Source organism: Fukomys damarensis, unplaced genomic scaffold (genome assembly GCF_012274545.1).
Source record: "Fukomys damarensis isolate Sample0158 unplaced genomic scaffold, DMR_v1.0_HiC HiC_scaffold_23, whole genome shotgun sequence".
Taxonomy (NCBI): domain Eukaryota; kingdom Metazoa; phylum Chordata; class Mammalia; order Rodentia; family Bathyergidae; genus Fukomys; species Fukomys damarensis.
The window spans coordinates 38,056,725-38,075,705 of NW_022900935.1; the positions used below are offsets into that span (position 1 = coordinate 38,056,725).

General features: G+C 53.6%; 1 protein-coding gene across 4 annotated transcripts in view; it reads left to right on the forward strand.

Annotated features, from left to right (window-relative positions):
- The window catches only part of Dhrs3 (dehydrogenase/reductase 3), a 33,805-nt gene extending 15,154 nt beyond the window's left edge, over window positions 1–18,651 (forward strand). For all 4 annotated transcript variants that reach the window (XM_010628176.3, XM_010628175.3, XM_010628174.2 and 1 more), the window contains 5 exons: window positions 11,754–11,897; window positions 12,521–12,640; window positions 12,950–13,188; window positions 17,454–17,579; window positions 18,355–18,651. In XM_010628176.3, the coding sequence (XP_010626478.1) occupies window positions 11,754–11,897; window positions 12,521–12,640; window positions 12,950–13,188; window positions 17,454–17,579; window positions 18,355–18,439 (714 nt within the window). In that variant the 3' untranslated portion in view covers window positions 18,440–18,651. The remainder of the gene's footprint in view (window positions 1–11,753; window positions 11,898–12,520; window positions 12,641–12,949; window positions 13,189–17,453; window positions 17,580–18,354) is intronic.
- Window positions 18,652–18,981: the final 330 nt, after the last annotated feature.

Sequence of the window (18,981 nt, forward strand, 5' to 3'; positions counted from 1 at the left end):
CGAGGCTTCCTGGAGCCTCCTGCCAGGCCGCTCCCTGCCACCCCTGGTCATGTGAGCCCGCTGGCCTGTGCTCCTTCGCCCCGGCCAGCAGGCTGCAGCTCCTTGGCTGTCAGGGGCGTGGTGGACGCCGCCACTTTGTTATTGGAAACTGTGGTTCCCACTTAGGTGGGCAGCGGCCTATGTGCAGCCCGAGGGCGGCGCCCTGGGTACCTGTGGGAAGGACGCACTCGCCACCCCACCCCCGCTAAAGCCAGGCAGTCTGGGAAGTTGAAGGAAGGTCTGGGTGATTAAGCAACTTTCTCTTCCTAGATCCCTGGGACTTGCCCAAACCCACCTTCCCAGGGCCGCACTGCCAAGGGGACCTGCAGCCTTCTTGCATCTTCTCAGGCAGGCAATCCTGTGTGCTCTTGATCCCAGATACCCAACAGCCCCAGACCCTGCAACTCGGGCCCTCCACTGCCCTGCACCCCCACTCCAGCAGCAGCAGCCTGCCCCAGAAGCCCAGTCAGAAGCAGTCGTTTCTCCGCTCTCAACCCTCCCAAGTGGCAGCCCACCCCACTCAGAGTCGGACTGGAAGATTCCCCCTTCCCACTCAGCTCTGCCGCACTGGCTTCCTTGGCCATCACGCAGAGCTCATTCCCACGCCAGGGCCTTTGCGCTGCTGTTCTGACTGCCGCTTCCCCCAGATGTCTGACGACTCTCTCTTTCCCTTCCCTGAGGTCTGCTGGAGAGTTGCCTCCTGCTAGAGTTCCCCTCCCCGACCTAAACACCACCTGTGACCGCTGTCTCTGCCACAAGCCCAAGGTTTTATGTTCCTCCGGTGCACTTTCGGCCACCTCGGTTTATTATTTAGTCACTTGTTCATGTGTCTGTTGGCAGGGAGGGAAGGAGAGGGAGCAAGGAAAGGAAAGGAAAAACCTCTACCTGCCTGGAAAGCACAAGGTCCTGAGTTCAATCCCCAGTACCAAAAAAGAAGGAAAAACCTGCAGGAGTTACTTAGACTGAGTTAAGAATGCACTTTGCAGAAAGGTCATACTGGAATTGTGTACCAGGCCTGAGAGCAATCTGTCTGTGCTGGCTCCTCCCTGCCTGCCTGCCTGCCCGCCCCCCTCAGCCACCAAGGTCACCTGGTTTCTCTACCGGGACAGCGAGCCGGCTTCGGGAACTGGAGCACAGGTCGCGACTCCGCCCCGTGCTCTGCTTGGAGGGAGGTGCAGCCTGCTGCCTGGATAGGCGGCTAACATTGGCGGGGGGGTGGCGCTTGGGGTTCAGGCTGATGAGAGGAGACCTGTGCCTGTTTCCCTGGAGGGTGTTTGGAGTGGACCCGAAACCAGTCTGGCTTGGGAGAATCACAGCAGGGACGCAGTGGGGACTCCATCCAGAGGTCACACTCTGTTTTTGAGCTCTTGCTGACCCCTGGCAGGTGGCAGCTCCAGAGCTCTTTATCCTCAGAGACAGGAAGGGGAGATGGGCGAGTCACAGCAGGAGGGAGGTGGAGGGAGGTAAAAGCGGCAAGGGAGGTGGAGCCGGTGATAGACCCGAAGGCTGCTTGGACAGGCCCTGGGCAGAGCCTGAGAGGACAGAGCCTCCGGGGATGAGGGCAGAGGCCTGCAGTAGGAGTGGAGCCCACAGAGCCGCCGACGAGAGGCGTGGAGGACTAGGATGGGGACGGACGAGGAAGGGCCTGCTAGGTTTCATTCTCATCCAGAAGGGGAGCCACTGTAAGTTAAAAACAGAGTGACCAGGTGAGACTAATGTTCTAGAAGGATCTCTCTGGCCCTTTTTGAGCATGGACAGGGGAAGGGGTGAATCAGGGAGACCCGTTGGGCTAGGGCAGTTGTCCTGCTGGTGGGGAATGTCTGGGCCCCCAGTGGCACCACCGGGGAGGGAGAAGGGATCATTTTCTGGGTTTTAGAGGCTGGAACAACAGGGCTATCTGACTTCAAGAGCCTTAATTTAGTTATATCTGCAAAGACCATATAGAAGACTTATCAACACAAACCTTAAATGCCAGGAGAGCTTGGAGTACAGTGTTTCAAGTCTTAAAAGAAAACAACTTCCAAGCCCTTCTCATATATATATATCCTGAAAAAACTACCTTTCAAAGTTAAAGGAGAAACAAGGTCCTTCCAGGACAAAGAGCACCTTAAGAAATTCATAGCCACCAAACTAGCATTCTAAAAAATTCTCGAGGATATCGTAGAAATAGACAAGCCAACAATTCCTAAAAGTCTAATGGAATGAATACACTGTGAGTCTTTTGGGGCCAGGGGTGGAATGTTCTGACTTGTGTCTAGATGTCTCCCCAAAGCCTCAAGGGGTCATAGGTGGAGCTTGCTGCAGGTGGCTGGATCTCGAGTGTATGATTCTGGGGTTACGGATGTGAGGCTGGGGTTGATTCACGGTGGCCCACCCTGGGTGTGAGTGCTACTGGCCATAAGGGCGGATAACCTGGATAAAACATAAGGGACGGAAAAGGGGCTGCTGTTGTTGCTGCTTGTCACTTGCTGTTGCGCTACCTCAGTGCTTCATGTGTTTTGCTTTGCTGCCCTCTATCCACGTGAACTGTTTCTCCTCTACAATGTCCCTCTGCCGTGCCACTCTGCCTTGGGATCCACCAGTTGTAGACTGAAACCTCTACAAACTGTGAGCTGAAAAAAGAAATCTCTCCTAAAAAAATAAAAACAAAAACCTTTCTCCAAATAAGGTCCCGTTCACAGGTTCTGGAGGACCTAGTTTCTTGAGGGATACATATCATACCCTGTATCAGCTCCTGGCCAGTTGTGAGAACTAATTCTGAAGTACTTAGGATAAGGCCAACACAGAAGAGAGCCCTGGAAATGTTAGCTGTGCTGTCCCTCCCCGCCCACTTGGGGACCAAGGGTACCCTGGCCAGCTATCAGCCATGACACCATGCTGAGCTATACCAGGACTGGGTGGCACCCTCCCCTCCTTCCCTGGGAGGCAGATGCCTTACCATCCAGCCCCAGGCACACCCATGTGCTCAGGGCCATGAGTGGGGGGTTTGTTTCCTAGGTCCCTTTGCTCCTGCAAGAGTTGGTGGCCTAGGACACAGCCTTGGGAATCAGGCAGCATGGGCCAGGCGCCCAGTTCCAGGAGCTTGCAGTTGCTTGTGCCTCAGTTTCCCCATGCAAAAATGGGCATATGCCTCTCCTGGAGCAGTTGGAGGACCGGACACTGGCACAGCCAGTGGGTGAGAACGGCCACCAGCAGTGAGCACCGTGTGTGTGTGTGTGTGTGTGTGTGTGCACGCACACGTGCGTGCACACAGATCTCACGGTCACCCCTGTGGCGCCCTGGGGACGGTTCCCGACTGCACGTCTGCCTGGCGGAAGTCTCTGCCCAGCTCCAGGCTGTGGTCAGGGACTTGGAGGGCCGCACTGCCGGCTGATCTAATTTGGGGAGCTTCCTCACAATCCTCTCCCACAGCTTAGCCTGCGGTCGCCAAGACATTCTCTGCAGGCTGAGCTGGGGCCTGAGCCAGGACAGACCTGTCTCTCAAGGCTCCAGGGAGAGCCCTGCCTGCTGTCGTGGGGCCCAGCAGTACAGGACCAGGAAGGACAGTGAAGATGGGGCCCAGGTCCCTGATAGAGAGGCCTAGTGGGATTTGTCACCTCTGACCTCCCAGGGTTGGTAGTGGTGCAGCTATAGGAGAAATGATCAAACTCTACAGTGAATGTTTAAATATTTAAAAGTTCATTACAGTAAAAGACATTGCCATGGTCTCCTTCAAAATACCCCCCACCTCCCCAGTGGGGCATGCCTATAACGTCAGCACTCAGGAGGCTGAGGCAGAAGGATCGTCACAAGTTCAAGGCCAGGCTGAACTGCACAGTGTGCAGTTCTCAAAAAAAAAAAATCAAAATTTTAAAACCCCCAATATTTCCCTCTCTTGCTTTCTGAAGAAGTTGAGGAGGGCCTGTTTCCTGAGCACCTTTACAAGGTATGATCAAAAATGCATAAGCGCTGCTGCGTGTGCCATCCGTCGGGAAGACAGACTCGAAGGTGACTGTGTGTGCCTCATCCACCTTAATCACGGTTCCGTCACCAGACCGCTGGCTCTTCCCCAAAGTCAAAATGACCATGAGAGGTACACACTCTGCACGGAGACAGCCGTGACGGTGCAACTAAAGACAGGAAAGAGGACTTCCCATACTTCTTCAGAAAGCGGCAAGGAAGATAGGATAAGTGTATCTGAAGCGAGAGGAAGGGGTTTATTAATGTAACAAAAAGGGTTTTCATTTTAACATTCTCTGTGGTTTTCAATCACACTTTGTAGAATACATGCTGCCTGGGTTTTTGTTGTTGTTGTTTATTTGTTTGTTTTCTGTTTTTTGGTTTGGTTTTGTGTGTGTGTGTGGTACCAGGCATCGAACTCAGGACCTTGCACTTGCAAGGCAGGTACGGTGCCACTGAGCTAAATCCCCGGCCCGATGCTGCCTGTTTTTATTATTATCACAGCGACAGACACAGATACAACCTCTGCTTGTAGCAGATTCCACTACCCTGCAGAACTGGAGTCTCTGGGGTGATGGTTGCAGCTGCCCTCCCTGGACTGGCCTGGGTCTCCCCCACAGCCTTCCCGGAGGGGGTGAAGGCCGTGCAAACAGGGCCCCTGGGGGAGCAAAGGTGGAAAGGATTTGGAAGTCCAGAAAGGACGTGCCTCGGTAGCGCCCATTCATGTCGAAGCAGAAGGGCTGGTGGACTTTTGGCTGGGCCCAGAGAGCAGACCAGTGGGGACGCAGATGGGTCCACCGCAGGGAAAAGGCTTCCTCACCGTGCCAGGGGAGGCACACAGGGCTCGGGTCAGAGCGGAGCGTCAGTCCTCCGTCCTCATCATTAGTAGTAGTATTTTCTAGCCACAGTCCCTAAAGATGACTGTTACAGAAGCTTAGCAGGAGAGCCACTGCTCCAGATGACCAGGACAGGACTGTGTGCACCAAGCTCCCTACCTGTCAGCAACCCAGAGGCTCCTCTCTACCACCCACAGTCCCCCTAGAGGTGCGGCAAAAGGAGGACCTGCAGTCCGGCGGAAGGATGGGGATGAACAGATACCTCTGAGTCTGTGTCCTGCCCTAGTCAAAGCTGTGTCCAGAGAGGCCAGAGACCCAGAGGAATCTTCTCTGGGCAGGGCAATCTATTTTTGTTCTGTGTTAATAATAGTAACAGCTGGCATTCATCGTGCCCTTTCTAACCCACCCAATCCCCCTCCAAGTGGGCCCTGCAACCTTTTCCCATCAGAGCCACATGGGCTTTCTGAGCTCATTTAAGTCCTAGTGGTGGGAGAATGGAAGGCAGGCACGCTGGCTCGAGAGCCCAGCTTCCAAGCCATTCTGCTCCAGAGATGGGGTCTCGCTCTTGAAACAGGGATGGGAAAGAAGAGCAACTTGGGGTGTGGCGTTTGACACACGGTCTCACTATGTAGTCAGAGCCCCAAATTCACAGCAGTCCTCCTGCCTCAGCCTCCTGAGTGCTGGGATGACAGACGTGCATGACCATGCCCGGCAAGGGAAATTCAAATTTTAACCTCAGCTGCAGACGTATCAGAGCCTGTGAGCGTGCGTGCGTGTGTGTCCCCGCTTTGGACGTTCCCGGCCCTCTGCCAGGCACACATGGCGGGCCCTTCCTGTGCGGTGCTGTTACAGCTCCACTGTGTCACACACTAGATGCTGTTTGCTGCTTGTTCTCATCTGGCCACCAGCGTGGCTTTTTATTGGATTTTCCCGCTGGCAGGGCCGGGAGAAGAGGCAAGATGTGCACCCCCCACACCGGCACCACCCAGCCTGCCGTACTTCCCGGTCTCCAGTGGGTATTTTCATCCTTCCCATGAAGCCAACAGCACATTCCAGCTCCAAAATGCGGGGCCCTGGGGACAGGAGCTGGCCTGCCGAAGACCTGCCCAGGGACTTGGATCTTTCCGGGGCTGCCAATTATAAACAGATGCCCCTCCCGGGAGCCGCCCGGGACCACCCGGCTCACAGCCCCGTGGGACAGCACTCCGCAGCTGGGCTCCAGGAACGAAAGCCAAAGCCAGGCCCTGGTGTGAGCCCCCAGTGAGGAACGAGGCTGGGCAGAAAGGGGCACCCACGCCCTCCGGCCGGCAGATCGGTCTCAATGCCTCCTGGCCAGCACCACGTGCACTGAGCTCCAGCTCTGCCCAGACGTGCTGGAGGCTGGGGCGAGACGAACACACTTTCCCTCGGGCTCACAAACCCCCGCAAACCAGAGGCGTAGATGTGGGCTGCCTAATTCTCGCTGGGGGGAGCCGAGGGACCCGAGCAAGCCCCCTTGTCTGTCTAAGGTTCACCTGGGAAACAGAGTCAGCCACTCCTGAGGTTCAAAGGACCAAAGGAGGAAACATCTGTATGCTCAGCACAGTGCCCGGCCCATGACAAGGGCTCAGAAGATGCTGGCCACTGCCTGGTGTTGAGTGGCGGATGGACGGAAAAGCCAGAATGGCTTCAGAACTGAGGGGCTATTCAGGAAGGGTTCTGGAGGACGAAGAGGAGCCCATAAGCATCCTTGACACTGAAAGCAGAGAAAAGCAACAAAGAGAAAGATATGAATAAGACCTCATGGTGGATGGGAGCCCTGAAAAGGCACTGCTAAGGGACTGAGGAATTGACCCCGCAGTGCTGAGTTACCTTTCTTTGAGGAAGGGTCTATGTGGAAGCTGATGTCGCCTTCTGTTTTTAAGATTGTCAGTAGCCTTTTATGTAGAGACTTTTCCCGCTCATACAGATGGCCATAAAGAAGCAAATGGCAGTCAGCCACGATCACACAGAGACACTTCCTCCCATGGACCTGGGAAGGACCCCCCCAGCTCGTCCTGCACGGGTAATGCCGCAGCCCTCACCCCAATGTCACACCCCAGCCCTGCCCCGGGTGACATGCACTCATCCTTCTCCTGGCTACCGAAGAGGGTGTGGCTGGCCCAGCCTCCTCCCCATGGAAGGTGTTGCACTTTTGGTCCCAACAGGATCCTGGAAGGAGAGGCCAGGAGTTTTCTCCAGCCAGAGGTGTGAATGGCGGTACTATGGGTGAAGCCAGACAAAACTGCTGTTCACATCCTAGCTCCTGCTGTGTGACCTGCGACAAGACACTTGGCATCTCTGAGCTTAGTTTCCTATCTATACCTGGACACAATGGCTACCTCCTCGCTCCCTAATTTAATGGAGGTTCCCCTGTTTATTCTTTACCCCACCTACTCTCATTCAAGCCAGTGGTTTTCTTGTTCCCACTCCATCTCCCCCCACTGAGCAGGGCTCCCTGAGTCAGGAACCCAGTCCATTTGGCCCAGGTAGTTGGCACAGTGCCCACCCCACAGCGGACTCTCCAAACAGAGCCGGCAGGTAGATGGACAGGGTTGCTGTGGATGTTGCGTTGTGGCAGTGATGTTTTGTTTGTTATTTTTGAGACAGGGTCTGGCTATGTAGTTCAGGCTGGCCTGGAACTCGCAGCAATCCTGCTGCCTCAGCCTCCAAGTGCTTGGGATTACAGACATGCGCCATCGAACCCATCTTTGCTGTGGGCATTGAACAAGATAAGGCACAAGAAGACCCTCTGGGTGGGAATGAATGCTGGGTGCTAGACACTTGGGACTTGGGACCGGAGTCCTCAGAGCTCAGATTCTTCTGCCACACCTGGGGCTTCAGGTTGCATCTGCAGGGGGAAAGGCTCTGGGTTCAAGCCCTGCCACCCTCACCCACTGAGTGTGGCTCTGAGGAGCAGATCGTGACAGCCCTCACCTGGGAGGCTGCAGAGGTCTCAGCTGCAGGGGCAGCTCTGGGGCAAGGGGGTGACCCCGGTCTTAGGCAACAGTCCTGCCCAGACCCAGCAGCACAGCCAGTGCCGGCCACACCCAGGAGGCCAAGGTCGCCCTCCCTTCCCTCTTGCTCAACTGTTCCCAGGCGAAGCGGAGACAGGAGCTCACTGTTGGCCCCAGAAGGGAAGGAAGCCAGGGGTGTCAGGCCACCACCTGAGCTTTCATTTCAGGAGCACAGCTAGAGAGTAAATTCCAGGGCTCTGACCCGCCCCTCCTGGGTGCTCCCTGAGCTGGGAGTAAACTAAGTAAGAGGCCAGATTGGCTTCTCACCGAGTGCACCCCGCCTGGACTTCCATCCCTTCCCTCCTGCAGACCCCTCCTCCCCCGTCTGGCCTCACCCTGTCTGGCACCAGGCGGGGCACTTGTCATGTCAGCGTCAGGCAGAGCCACCTGGGCAGGGAAGCTTACCTGCCAGTTTCCTGGTCAGTGACTCAGATTCCCCACAGGGTCCCGGCAGGGGACCCGGGGAAGAACTGGTGGCTGGAGCAGCCCTGCCAAGGTGGGGTCCCAGCCCATGACCTCTACTCAACTCTTCCACACCACCCAGCCGTGGGGACACGGGGACCAAACCCTGGCCGCCACCACCCTGGGTGAGGAACAGCACACCTGTTGGTGCTGTGAAGCAGCCGCAGGTCCCAAAGTGAAAGGCACCATTCGGACCACTGCTCAGGACCCCCTGGAGGGGATCGGCTGTCCTCCCACACAGCTGGACCACTGGACTTCCCAACAAGGTCCCCAGATTTTCCCTGCTGTTCACTTGCCTGGAAATTCTTGAGTCTCTAGAGGCCTTTTTGCCTCAGCCTAGAATACTATGCAAGCCCCATGGACCTGTTACCCATGTGAGCTAAAAGTAACCAGAGCAGGAGAAAGAAAGCCGATGGATGGATGGGTGGGTGGGTGGATGAGTGGGTACATGGGCAGATGGATGGATGGATGGACGGACGGATGGACAGACGGGTGGGTGGGTAGGTGGATGGATGGATGGACGGGGGTAGATGGATGGGTGGATGGATGGATGGGTGGATGGATGGATGGATGGGTGGATGGGTGGGTGGATGGATGGATGAGTGGGTAAACAGATGGATAGATAGATGGGTGGATGGATGGGTGGATGGGTGGACGGACGGACGGACAGACAGGTAGATGGATGGGTGGATGGATGGATGGATGGGTGGATGGATGGATGGATGGATGGATGGATGGATGGATGGATGGGTGGATGGATGGGTGGGTAGATGGATGGATGGATGGACGGATAGATGGATGAATGGACAGATGGATGGATGAGTGGGTAAACGGATAGATAGATGGGTAGATGGATGGATGGATGGGTGGATGGATGGGTGGATGGATGGATGGTTGGATGGGTGGGTGGATGAGTGGGTACATGGGTAGATGGATGGATGGATTTGGATGGGTGGATGGGTGGGTAGAAGGAAAGGAGGGGTGGTAGGTAAGTGGAGGGATGGGTGAGTGAGTAGATGAGTGAGTGGGTGGGTGACAGGCAGGCAGGCGGAGGATGGGTGGATTATAATAAGGGAGGATGGTAGAGATGGGGCCTGGTGGACAGATGGTTGCCACACCAACTTCCCTTCCTGTAGCAAGTGTTTGTCTCTTTTCTTCTCCCGGAGCTGAACCTCCAGCCTTTCCTAGAGAAACACATTCTGTTTTTCATTCAAAAGACAAGAAAGTATCCCTTGCAGCCTGTCTGATCGCAGCCTGTGTGCCCCCGATCGACTTGGGTGGTCACGGAGACAAGTGACAGGACTGTCCCTTGCCAAAGCTTCCTGTACTTCAGGACTTCAGCTAAAGTGAGCAAGGTGGCTGGACTGAGTGGGGCTTTCAAAATGGACTTTCCCAGAGGAATTTTTAGGGGTTGAGGGAACATTTGTATTTTCTTTTTAAAATAGTTTAAAAGTTTTTAAGACTCTGATTAAAAAAGAAAATCAAACCCTTTGGGAACCAAGCGAACCCCGTCTTGGAGTCTTCCTGTTTAAGGGAAAGCCCTCAGATTTCAGGGTACGTGGTTGGTAAACTGTGACCCTTAGCAACTCTAGTCTGTGTCCTGCGATAAAGCAAAATACACAAATGACCGGCATGCTGAATGTGACCCCAGCGACTGTGCCTAAGCCCCAGTTTCACATGTTTGTCTTCCCAAAGCAGCCCTGCATTCTCATTAGCAGTCTTTAGAGTAAGCAAATATTACAGAGCTGGGTCATTTATTCCTCTTACTGGCTTCATGCATTAAGGTTTTCATAATGGGTTGTTTGTTTTTGTTCGGTACCAGGGATCAAACTCAAGACCTTGAGCTTTCAAGGCAGGCGCCGTACCACTGAGCTACATCCCCAGCTCATCTTGGGTTTTTTTAATGGGGGGATTTCACTGACTTTGTTTTGCTTTTGTTTGAAGGGGTTTTGTTCATTTGGTTTTTGTTTTTGTTTTGAGACAGAGTCTCTCTAGGTAACTCAGGCTAACCTCAAACTTGTGGTAGCCCAGGCTGGCCTCAAATTCACGATCCCCCCTGCCTCCCTCCCCTGAGCACTGGAATTGTAGGCACAGTACCTCCTTGATCATTTTAGAAGGAAAAGAAAAATAGAAACTCATTGGACAGATCTCTAAGTGCCTTCCAGCTCTTGGTTTCCCTGATTCTATTCTGCACAGTGTGGGTCCCAGCCCTCCTCCCTCTGTGCTGACTCTTAGGGCTGTGGTCACCCCACCTATCCAACCCTGAGCTCTTTTGTGTGGGGGGAGGTATCATCTTCCTTTAGGTCAGTCTTCCCGCCGAGTGTGTGTGTGTGTGTGTGTGTGTGTGTGTGTGTGTGTGTGTGAGAGAGAGAGAGAGAGAGAGACTGAAGATTGAACCCAGGGCCTTTCACGCTGAGCTACATCTCATCCCTCTTTTATTTTTGGGACAGAGTCTTGCTAAATTGCCCAGGCTGGACTGGAATTGGCAATCACCCTGCCTCAGCCTCCCAGAGTTCTGGATCATAGGTGTATGCCACACTATGTCAGGCTTTTTCTGAGTCTGTTACGGACGGACCATTCATTAGTTTACTCAAACCCTTCATGTACCCCCTTGTTGGTCCTACCAGGGTGACCTCCTGCCGCATGGAGCCCACATTTACCACAGGTGCCTCGCTGGCCCCTCGCCTCTTCCCTTCCCAGCTTGACGGCAGTGAGGTGACAGTTCCTGTGGCCTCACGGTCAGCACCATCCCTCCTCCTAACTGCTGCTGTGAATAATCCCAGCTCTAGACCTATTGGGTGATGAGACCACCTGATCCCTAAAGGAGAGAATTCTAGAATACTGTGCAGAGAGTACACCAGATAGCTGGATTTGGGCTGGCAGGAAGCATCCTGCTAGGAGGAGTATCAGAAAGACTTGTAAACAGCATATCAGTTGATAAAAATGGGCTAAAAAACTACGGCTTCACCCAGGAGTCAGCTGTATTTCTTTCTTTCTTTCTTTTTTTTTTTAATGTATGGTTAATTAGCTTTGTGTACTATATTCTTGGGCAAAAGGAGGGAGACCCATGAATTTAAAATATGCATCTTGGTGACCTTCCCTGTCATTTGGAAAAAATACCCAACCCCCACAATTTAAAGATGAAGAGGTTGATTTTAGCTCACAGTTTCAGGCCAGTTTCCAAGGCAGAAACTGGATGGATGGCAGAGGGTCGCAGCAGAGACAGCTGCTCACACCATGGCAGCCAGGAAGCAGGGAGAGAAGGGAGGAGCCAGGGAGGGAAATGCATTCTTCTAGGTCAAGACCCCGGGGACCCACGCCCTGCCAGCACACAAGCTCTTGAACTCATCCCCTTCAACACATGTGAGAATTTTGATCTAAACCCTAACAAGAAGCTACTGAGTTTCATGGCTATCTGATCAGTCCCATTCTCTCCTTCTAGATTGTTCTCTGGGGCCGGACTGAAAAATGCCTGAAGGAGACAATGGAGGAGATTCGGCAGATGGGCACTGAGTGCCACTACTTCATCTGTGATGTGGGCAACCGGGAGGAGGTATACCAGACGGCCAAAGCAGTCCGGGAGAAGGTCAGTGCCTTGAGAGGGCCTGCTCTCAGCACAGCACAACACAGGGCAATGCCGGGCAAACAGAGCCCACGTAGCCTGGGAGAGAGCTTCGCTATGGCAGAATGGCACTGTCCAGGCAACTTTAGGGACTCTCCCATGAACCTGGTCCAGGTTTCACGAGTAGGGACTGGGCTGATTACACCACAGGAGTTGTCAGCTTCTGTCTCCTTGGAAGTCGAGGTCCTATCTGTCTAAACCAAGAGACAAATGTCCCATTGCCATCTGGGAAAATCCTCTGGACTCTGGGCGTCTACCTGACTGTGCGTCGGTGAACCCCAAGAGGAGCTACTACCCCTCTAAGGTATCTGGCCCATGGCGATGTTAACTATTTTTGTGCAATGATCACCTCATTTATTGTAGATGCGCTGTATCCCAGGTATAAAAGATGCCATAAATTATTTCTAATCCTCGGACACAGGTGGATTGGCCCCACCAACATCTTATGAACAAGACTGATGCTCAGACCAGTGACAGAGCTCCCCAAGGCCATGTGGCTGGGGGAGGTGGGTCCTGGTCTGTGCGCCTACAGGTGCGAGCCAGCCAGGCCAGAATCCTCAGGGCCCCCGGCTCCCGCTCGTCCACAGGTGGGTGACATCACCATCCTAGTGAACAATGCCGCCGTGGTCCACGGGAAGAGCTTGATGGACAGTGACGACGACGCCCTCCTCAAGTCCCAGCACATCAACACCCTGGGCCAGTTCTGGGTAAGGGCCGTCCTGACCCCGGGCCAGCTCTGGGCGTGAGGTGAGATGGGAGCAGAGAGCGAGGCTGAGGCCAGTAGGGACGTCCGAGGACAAAGTGGTCACACGAGAGGAATGAGCAGCCCCGGGAGCCTTTGGCTTTCTGATCTATGAATTCAGTGTCCACAGCCAGGGGTCCCTGGACCCCTGCTTCAGGAAAGCATGGTCACTAGAATAGGGTATGTTTTGGGGCCAGGCTGCTCTCCCCAGGATGGCGTGGAGGGCTCGGTGAGAGTCGCACCTGCTCCACACTGACCCTCTCTGCACCCTCAGACCACCAAGGCCTTCCTGCCTCGCATGCTGGAGCTGCAGAATGGCCACATCGTGTGCCTCAACTCTGTGCTGGCGCTGTCTGCCATCCCCGGAGCCATCGACTACTGCACTTCCAAAGCATCGGCCTTCGCCTTCATGGAGAGCCTGACCCTGGGGCTGCTGGACTGTCCAGGCGTCAGCGCCACCACTGTTCTTCCCTTTCACACCAGCACAGAGATGTTCCAGGGCATGCGGGTCAGGTCAGTGCTGGGGACCAGCCTCCTCCCCAGAGGCAATGCAGCCAGGGGGGCCATGGAGAGAGCTGCCCGAAGAATATACCCCAAAGCCTTGGCTGTGTGCTCTGGTGTCTGATTCTCCATATGCAAGGCAGTGAGATACCAGGCCAGGGCAGGGTCCCGCTTCTCAGTTCAGGGAGCTCATACAAAGCCCTGGTGCCAAGGGAGTGCTCTGTGCACATGTGGTGGAATACTACCCAACAATACAAAGAATACAGAGCATTGATACGTGAGCAGCCCTGTGAAGCTCACAAGCATGTTGCTGAGCGAAAGAAGCCAAAAGAGCACATCCGGTGTGATTCCCCTTTTGTGAAGTTCTAAAATGGGGAAACTAAGGCTACAGTGCTGGAAACCAGAGCAGTTGCTGCCCCTGGCAGGGCTGAAGACAGAGTCTGGGAAGGAAGCAGGGAGAAAATCCCTCTTTGGGCTCAGGGTGGTGATTAAACAGGTATAAGTTAAAATAAACAATTACTGTAATGATATAGCAATATTATTGTTATAGATCTGGGGGTGCAGCTCAGCACTGGAACACTTGCCTAGCAAGCTGGAGGGCCAGTGTTCAATCCCCCGTACTAGAAAAAAAAAAAATTCTGGGAAGGAAGCAGGGAGAAAATCCCTCTTTGGGCTCAGGGTGGTGATTAAACAGGTATAAGTTAAAATAAACAATTACTGTAATGATATAGCAATATTATTGTTATAGATCTGGGGGTGCAGCTCAGCACTGGAACACTTGCCTAGCAAGCTGGAGGGCCAGTGTTCAATCCCCCGTACTAGAAAGAAAAAAAAAAGGTGAAAGTTAACCAAGCTGTGTGCTCAAGACATGTGCCTTTATAATACACAGACAGCCCAATGCAGAGAAACAGAGGCCCAAGCCCGTTCTCCCAGAACACTTCCAACAGAGGGAGCTGGACCACTGGTTTGGAATCCAGTCTTAGGAGCCCAGCGGTGTTCCCCTGGCAGCTGTGATGTGCTGAATGGCCTCGGGTCTGATTGGTTACCACTCTGGGCCTCATTGTGGATCTGTCAAATGGGCTGCTGACCAGCCTCATAGGTGGTGAGGATAAAATGGCATCAGCGCAGAGAATCAAATGTGCCACGCCGTAAGCCCCCAGTAAACAGCAGGCTGGTGACTTGCACGGGGCACAAGGGTCTAGATAAACAGAAACCAGGCATTCTCCGAAAGCTATTTTCCCCGTGTTCTCACTAGGTAGTATGTGATGGTCTGCCTTCTGAATTAGATGCTTTCACTTCTTTCAAAAGTGAGGGCGATGTGGAAGGGACATCATGAGAACTCAATGAGACAGCTCAGCTCAGTGCAGGCCACATGGGAGCCACTCAGCACACCCTGGTTGTTATTAACAGGGACGGTGTGGTTGGCATAGTCAACAGTAAAAAGCACCTGGCTTTGCAACATTCCCCAGCTATTCTGTGCTTATGAAGCTTTGGGCTTGTTTTATGACCCCTCCAAGCTTCTCTTTGCTCCTCTGTAAAATGGTGGGAATATTTACCTCATAGGATTACTGGGAGAACTGGAAATTACACAGATAATGCATCAGGTACAATGCTGAGGACATAGTAGATGCTCAATAAAAAGCTGCTGCCTTTGTTGTTTTTTACTAAGAAGAAACAATTTTTTGTAATAGAAACATCTTAGCATAAATGTTATTAATGGTCCTTGATAAATTTTTTTTTCCTCCTCAAAGACTTGGTTTCTTTTCATCTGAGTACACAAGAAGTGCTCAATAAATGCATGTTGGCAGTGGTGATCTGCAGTTTTAATTGGGTTCCCTGGGCACAGAAGGGGCAGGACATTCACAGCCATTGCATTTGTGTATTTGTTTCATCTTCTAGCATCTTCCCTCTCCATCATGTTAAGAAGGAAACTCAAGGTTTCCCTAAGTCATTTTCCTTAGTGGCTCAGAGTGTGGACCTACATGGCCTGCAGCTCTACATGACCTAAGGAAGAAAAATTGAGTTTCTTTGCCTCAGTTTCCTCATCTGTGTAATTGGAATCTAAGCAGTACTTCTTACCTCAAGAGTTGGATGAGCTCCTATGTGGTAATCCACTAATGATGCCTGCCAGTTGTGCACACTAGGTAAATGTTAGTTATATGCAAGTGTGCAGGTGAGTTTTGGGGCATTGCCTGAAAGTGTGGTGCAAGGAAGACCTGTGCTTACCTGGTGCCTATTGCAAGGAAAGAAAAGAGAAAGGAAGACTGGAAAGAAGGAGAGGGGGAGAGAAAGAGGGGAAGGGAAAAGGAAGGAGAGGGAGGCAGGGAGAGAGAAAGGAGGAAGAAGGAGAAGAAGAAGAATAGAAGGGAGGGAGGGAGGGAAGAAAGATTGTTTTCCTACTGCTGCTTAGCTTAGCAGCTTCCCGGGGCTGAAGGTGAAGAACAAGTTTAAGTCAAAACTGATGGGTTTCCCAGCAAGACTGGCCATGTCATTATTTTTTTAAGAAGAAAACGTTTATTCTGGCTCACAGTTTCCAGGAGTTTCAGTCCATAGTTGGCTGGCTCCGAGGCAGGGCAGCATAGCAGAGCGGCATAGCAGAGGAGAAACAGTCCATAGCATGGCAGGCAGGAGGCAGCAAAAAAGCAGCTGCAAGCTTCCCTTTTATTCTACCAAGCCTACATGCCTATTGGTACATGGCCCCAGGGTGGGCCTTCCCATTATACACACCCAGAGTTTAAGTCTCTATTTATTGATTTAGTCTATATTCCAGCCTCATCTCCCTATACTTACTCCCTCATAGCAACCCCAAGACAGCTCTTATCCCCATTTTATAGGCAACGGAACTGAGGCTGAGAAGCTGGCTCTCTGAGCACGCTTTTTCCAGGAATTTGTGTGGCCTCTGTGGGAGGCCAGAGCTCTGCCAGTGCCCCAGACAACCATCCCACCCACCACGAAAAGAAAGGAGAAAATCCCACCAGCAGGCGGGCTTGAGGTTGCTTTGCAGTTCTCCGACAGGGTCTCACCAGGGGGTCCCCCCAAACCCATACAGCTTGGCCCATCTGCCCTTCATCCTCTTCCCCAAAAGGCAGAACAGGCAGCAGGTGGAGGCAGAGAGTCCACATCGGCCACGGGATCTACCGGGCCCACAATCAGGGCTCATTCATCACGCATGCGTACACGCACGTGTTGGTCTCTGCGGAACCCACAGGCCTGCCCCTCTGGACTGCAGACCTCTGGGAAGCACCATCGTGATCTGAAAAGGGAAACAGGACAGAGCAGATCACACAGCCTTTGTGCAGCTGAGGTCAGAGCCAGCGGCACCGGCCTTGCACCTACAGACAGGGAGGGTGGCAGGAGCAGGGCAGGAAGGCACTAGGGCAGGGGCCTGGTGCTCCTGCAGACCTGGGTCTCCCACTCATTACCTGAGCCTCTGTCTCCTTATCTGTCAGTGGGAGAGGATGATTCATGGACAGGCCTGGCACTGAAGAAACAGCATTGTTGCCAGGCCTGGGGTGAGAGACGTGTGATAGGCACGGGAAGCCCCTGATGTTTGCCTGTGCAATCGTCCATTCATTTAGAAACTCATGGAAAGCACTCTGCAAATGTTTGCATGAATCAGGGACTCGAACATTGCATGAGGAACCAGGCCTCCAGGTAGGACAAGCAGGACACTCTTGGGGAACAACAAATAGATCAGCCGATTGGCCTTTCAGTATTTATTGAGCACCTACTACGTGCTGGACACTGTGCGGGAAGATGAGGATGGGACACAGCGGGGAGCAAAACTGATCAGGCTGCGGCCCTCATGGAACTCACAGTCTGATGCGGGATATGGGCCAATAACAAGGGAACAAGGCCATTCTAGATGTGCTAAATGCAGTCAAAGCGATCAGCAAGGAGAGGAGATCAGAGGCTACTCGGGGTGACAGTGACTGGGCTGAGAGGCCTCCCAGAGCGGGAGCCAGCAAGAGTGAGCCTGGCCGCTAGAACAACTAGAGAAAGGCCCTGATAGCAGAGTGTAAGGCGACAAGGACAGAAGAGTGAGCCGGGAAGAGGGGGTCAAGACGGGGGAACTTGTGAACCTTCGCAGGACTGCGGAGGAGCGGGAGGGAGGAGCCTGGGGCATCAGGACCTCACCTCGGCTTCACAGACAGGGTCCCAGGTGCACAGGTCTGGGACTCAAGCCTCTCACTCCGGGGAGGCCACAGGAGTCTTGGCAGCTTCTGGCAGAAGCGCTTGCTCCTCAGGCAGAAATCACTGTCTCTTCCTGCCTTCAGGTTCCCCAACCTCTTCCCCCCGCTGAAGCCAGAGACGGTGGCCCGGAGGACAGTGGAGGCTGTGCAGCTCAATCAGGCCCTCCTCCTGCTTCCGTGGACCATGCACATCCTCATTATTTTGAAAAGGTACAGGCCAGCCGGCCGGGAGAAAGCAGAGGGGAAGGTTCATGGCGAACGCTTTCCCTGCCCATCCCTGCACAGCACCCCTCCTCGCGTTCCCAGAGAGAAATCCTCAAATGGGAAACTCCGGGGCTGCTACCCCCGGGAGCCTTCCAGAGCCTCTGCCCAGAAGTGAGAGCCTTTCCCGCCTTGCACCTAGAGTGGGCAGGGGTCTCCAGTCTGATTCAGCACACAGACCAGGGCCCCTCTGTACCACGGCCTTTGTGGGGCCGGGGATCCGAGAAGAAATATCTGCCGTGAAGGCACTCGTGTGGGACGTGATGGACGGGTGAAGGTGACCCCAGGGCAGCCCAGATCTAGGTCACACCGAGAGAGGCCTGTGGGACACTGCCCAGAGCTTGTGACACCCAAACGGTGCCTGAGTCCCACACAGGAGGTCTCTGCTGAAGAAGCGAAGGTTGGAGTTGATGGATCTCTGTGTGAGATGTGGCCCTGAGATGCTGGCCTAGTCTTTTCCGTTGCTATAACTGAGAACCACAGACTAGGTCATTGGTAAAGAACACAGGTTTATTTGGCTCCTGGCTCTGGTGGCTGGGAAGTCCAAGAGCAGGCACCACGTCTGCTCAACAAACAGGGCGTGGATAATAGGGAATTCAGTATATAGCTGAGCAATAGAGGAGAGGGACCATCAGTCTGCTGCCCTGTTTTGTGTGGCCACCAGTGAGTCAGCAGCTGTCTCCCGCCATACTGACAGTCTTCTTTTCTTTCCCCGCCTCCCCAGCATACTCCCACAGGCTGCACTGGAGGAGATCCACAGATTCTCAGGAACCTATACCTGCATGAACACTTTCAAAGGACGGACATAGAGGCCAGAGACGGAGACGCGTTCAAGGAGCCATGGAGGCTGAGGGGCCCACAGTGCCCGGGTACACACGCATGCCTGTCTGTCGGCACATTCCTACTCGGTGAGCAGGTCTGCTGCTGTTCCTGGCAATGACTCTCAGCCCCTCAAGTCAGCCCCAGGACCTTTGCACAGGACAGATGGGTACAACTCTGACCTCCACGGGGAGGCAAGAAACCAGCCAGCAGCCAGCTTGACACTTTTGTACATTTCTAATTCTGTAGAGTTTATTATTACACTGCTTCTCAAGTCTAACCAGCCTCAGCCATGTGCATAAACCATTTCCAGGAGGGTCTGTTCACAGACACTCCACCTTCCCCTCCAGAGCCCACTCATCTTCAGCTTGAGCAAACTGGTTGAACGGCAGGAATGAAAAATAAAGAGATGGCTTTTGCAAGCTCCTTGGTTCAAATCTTTGGTGGGAAGTTGGGAGGGGCCCAGTCCTAAGCACAAAATCCCCATTGCTTGGGAAAGAATTGGTCCACTCAGGGTCCCCAGTTGCAAGGA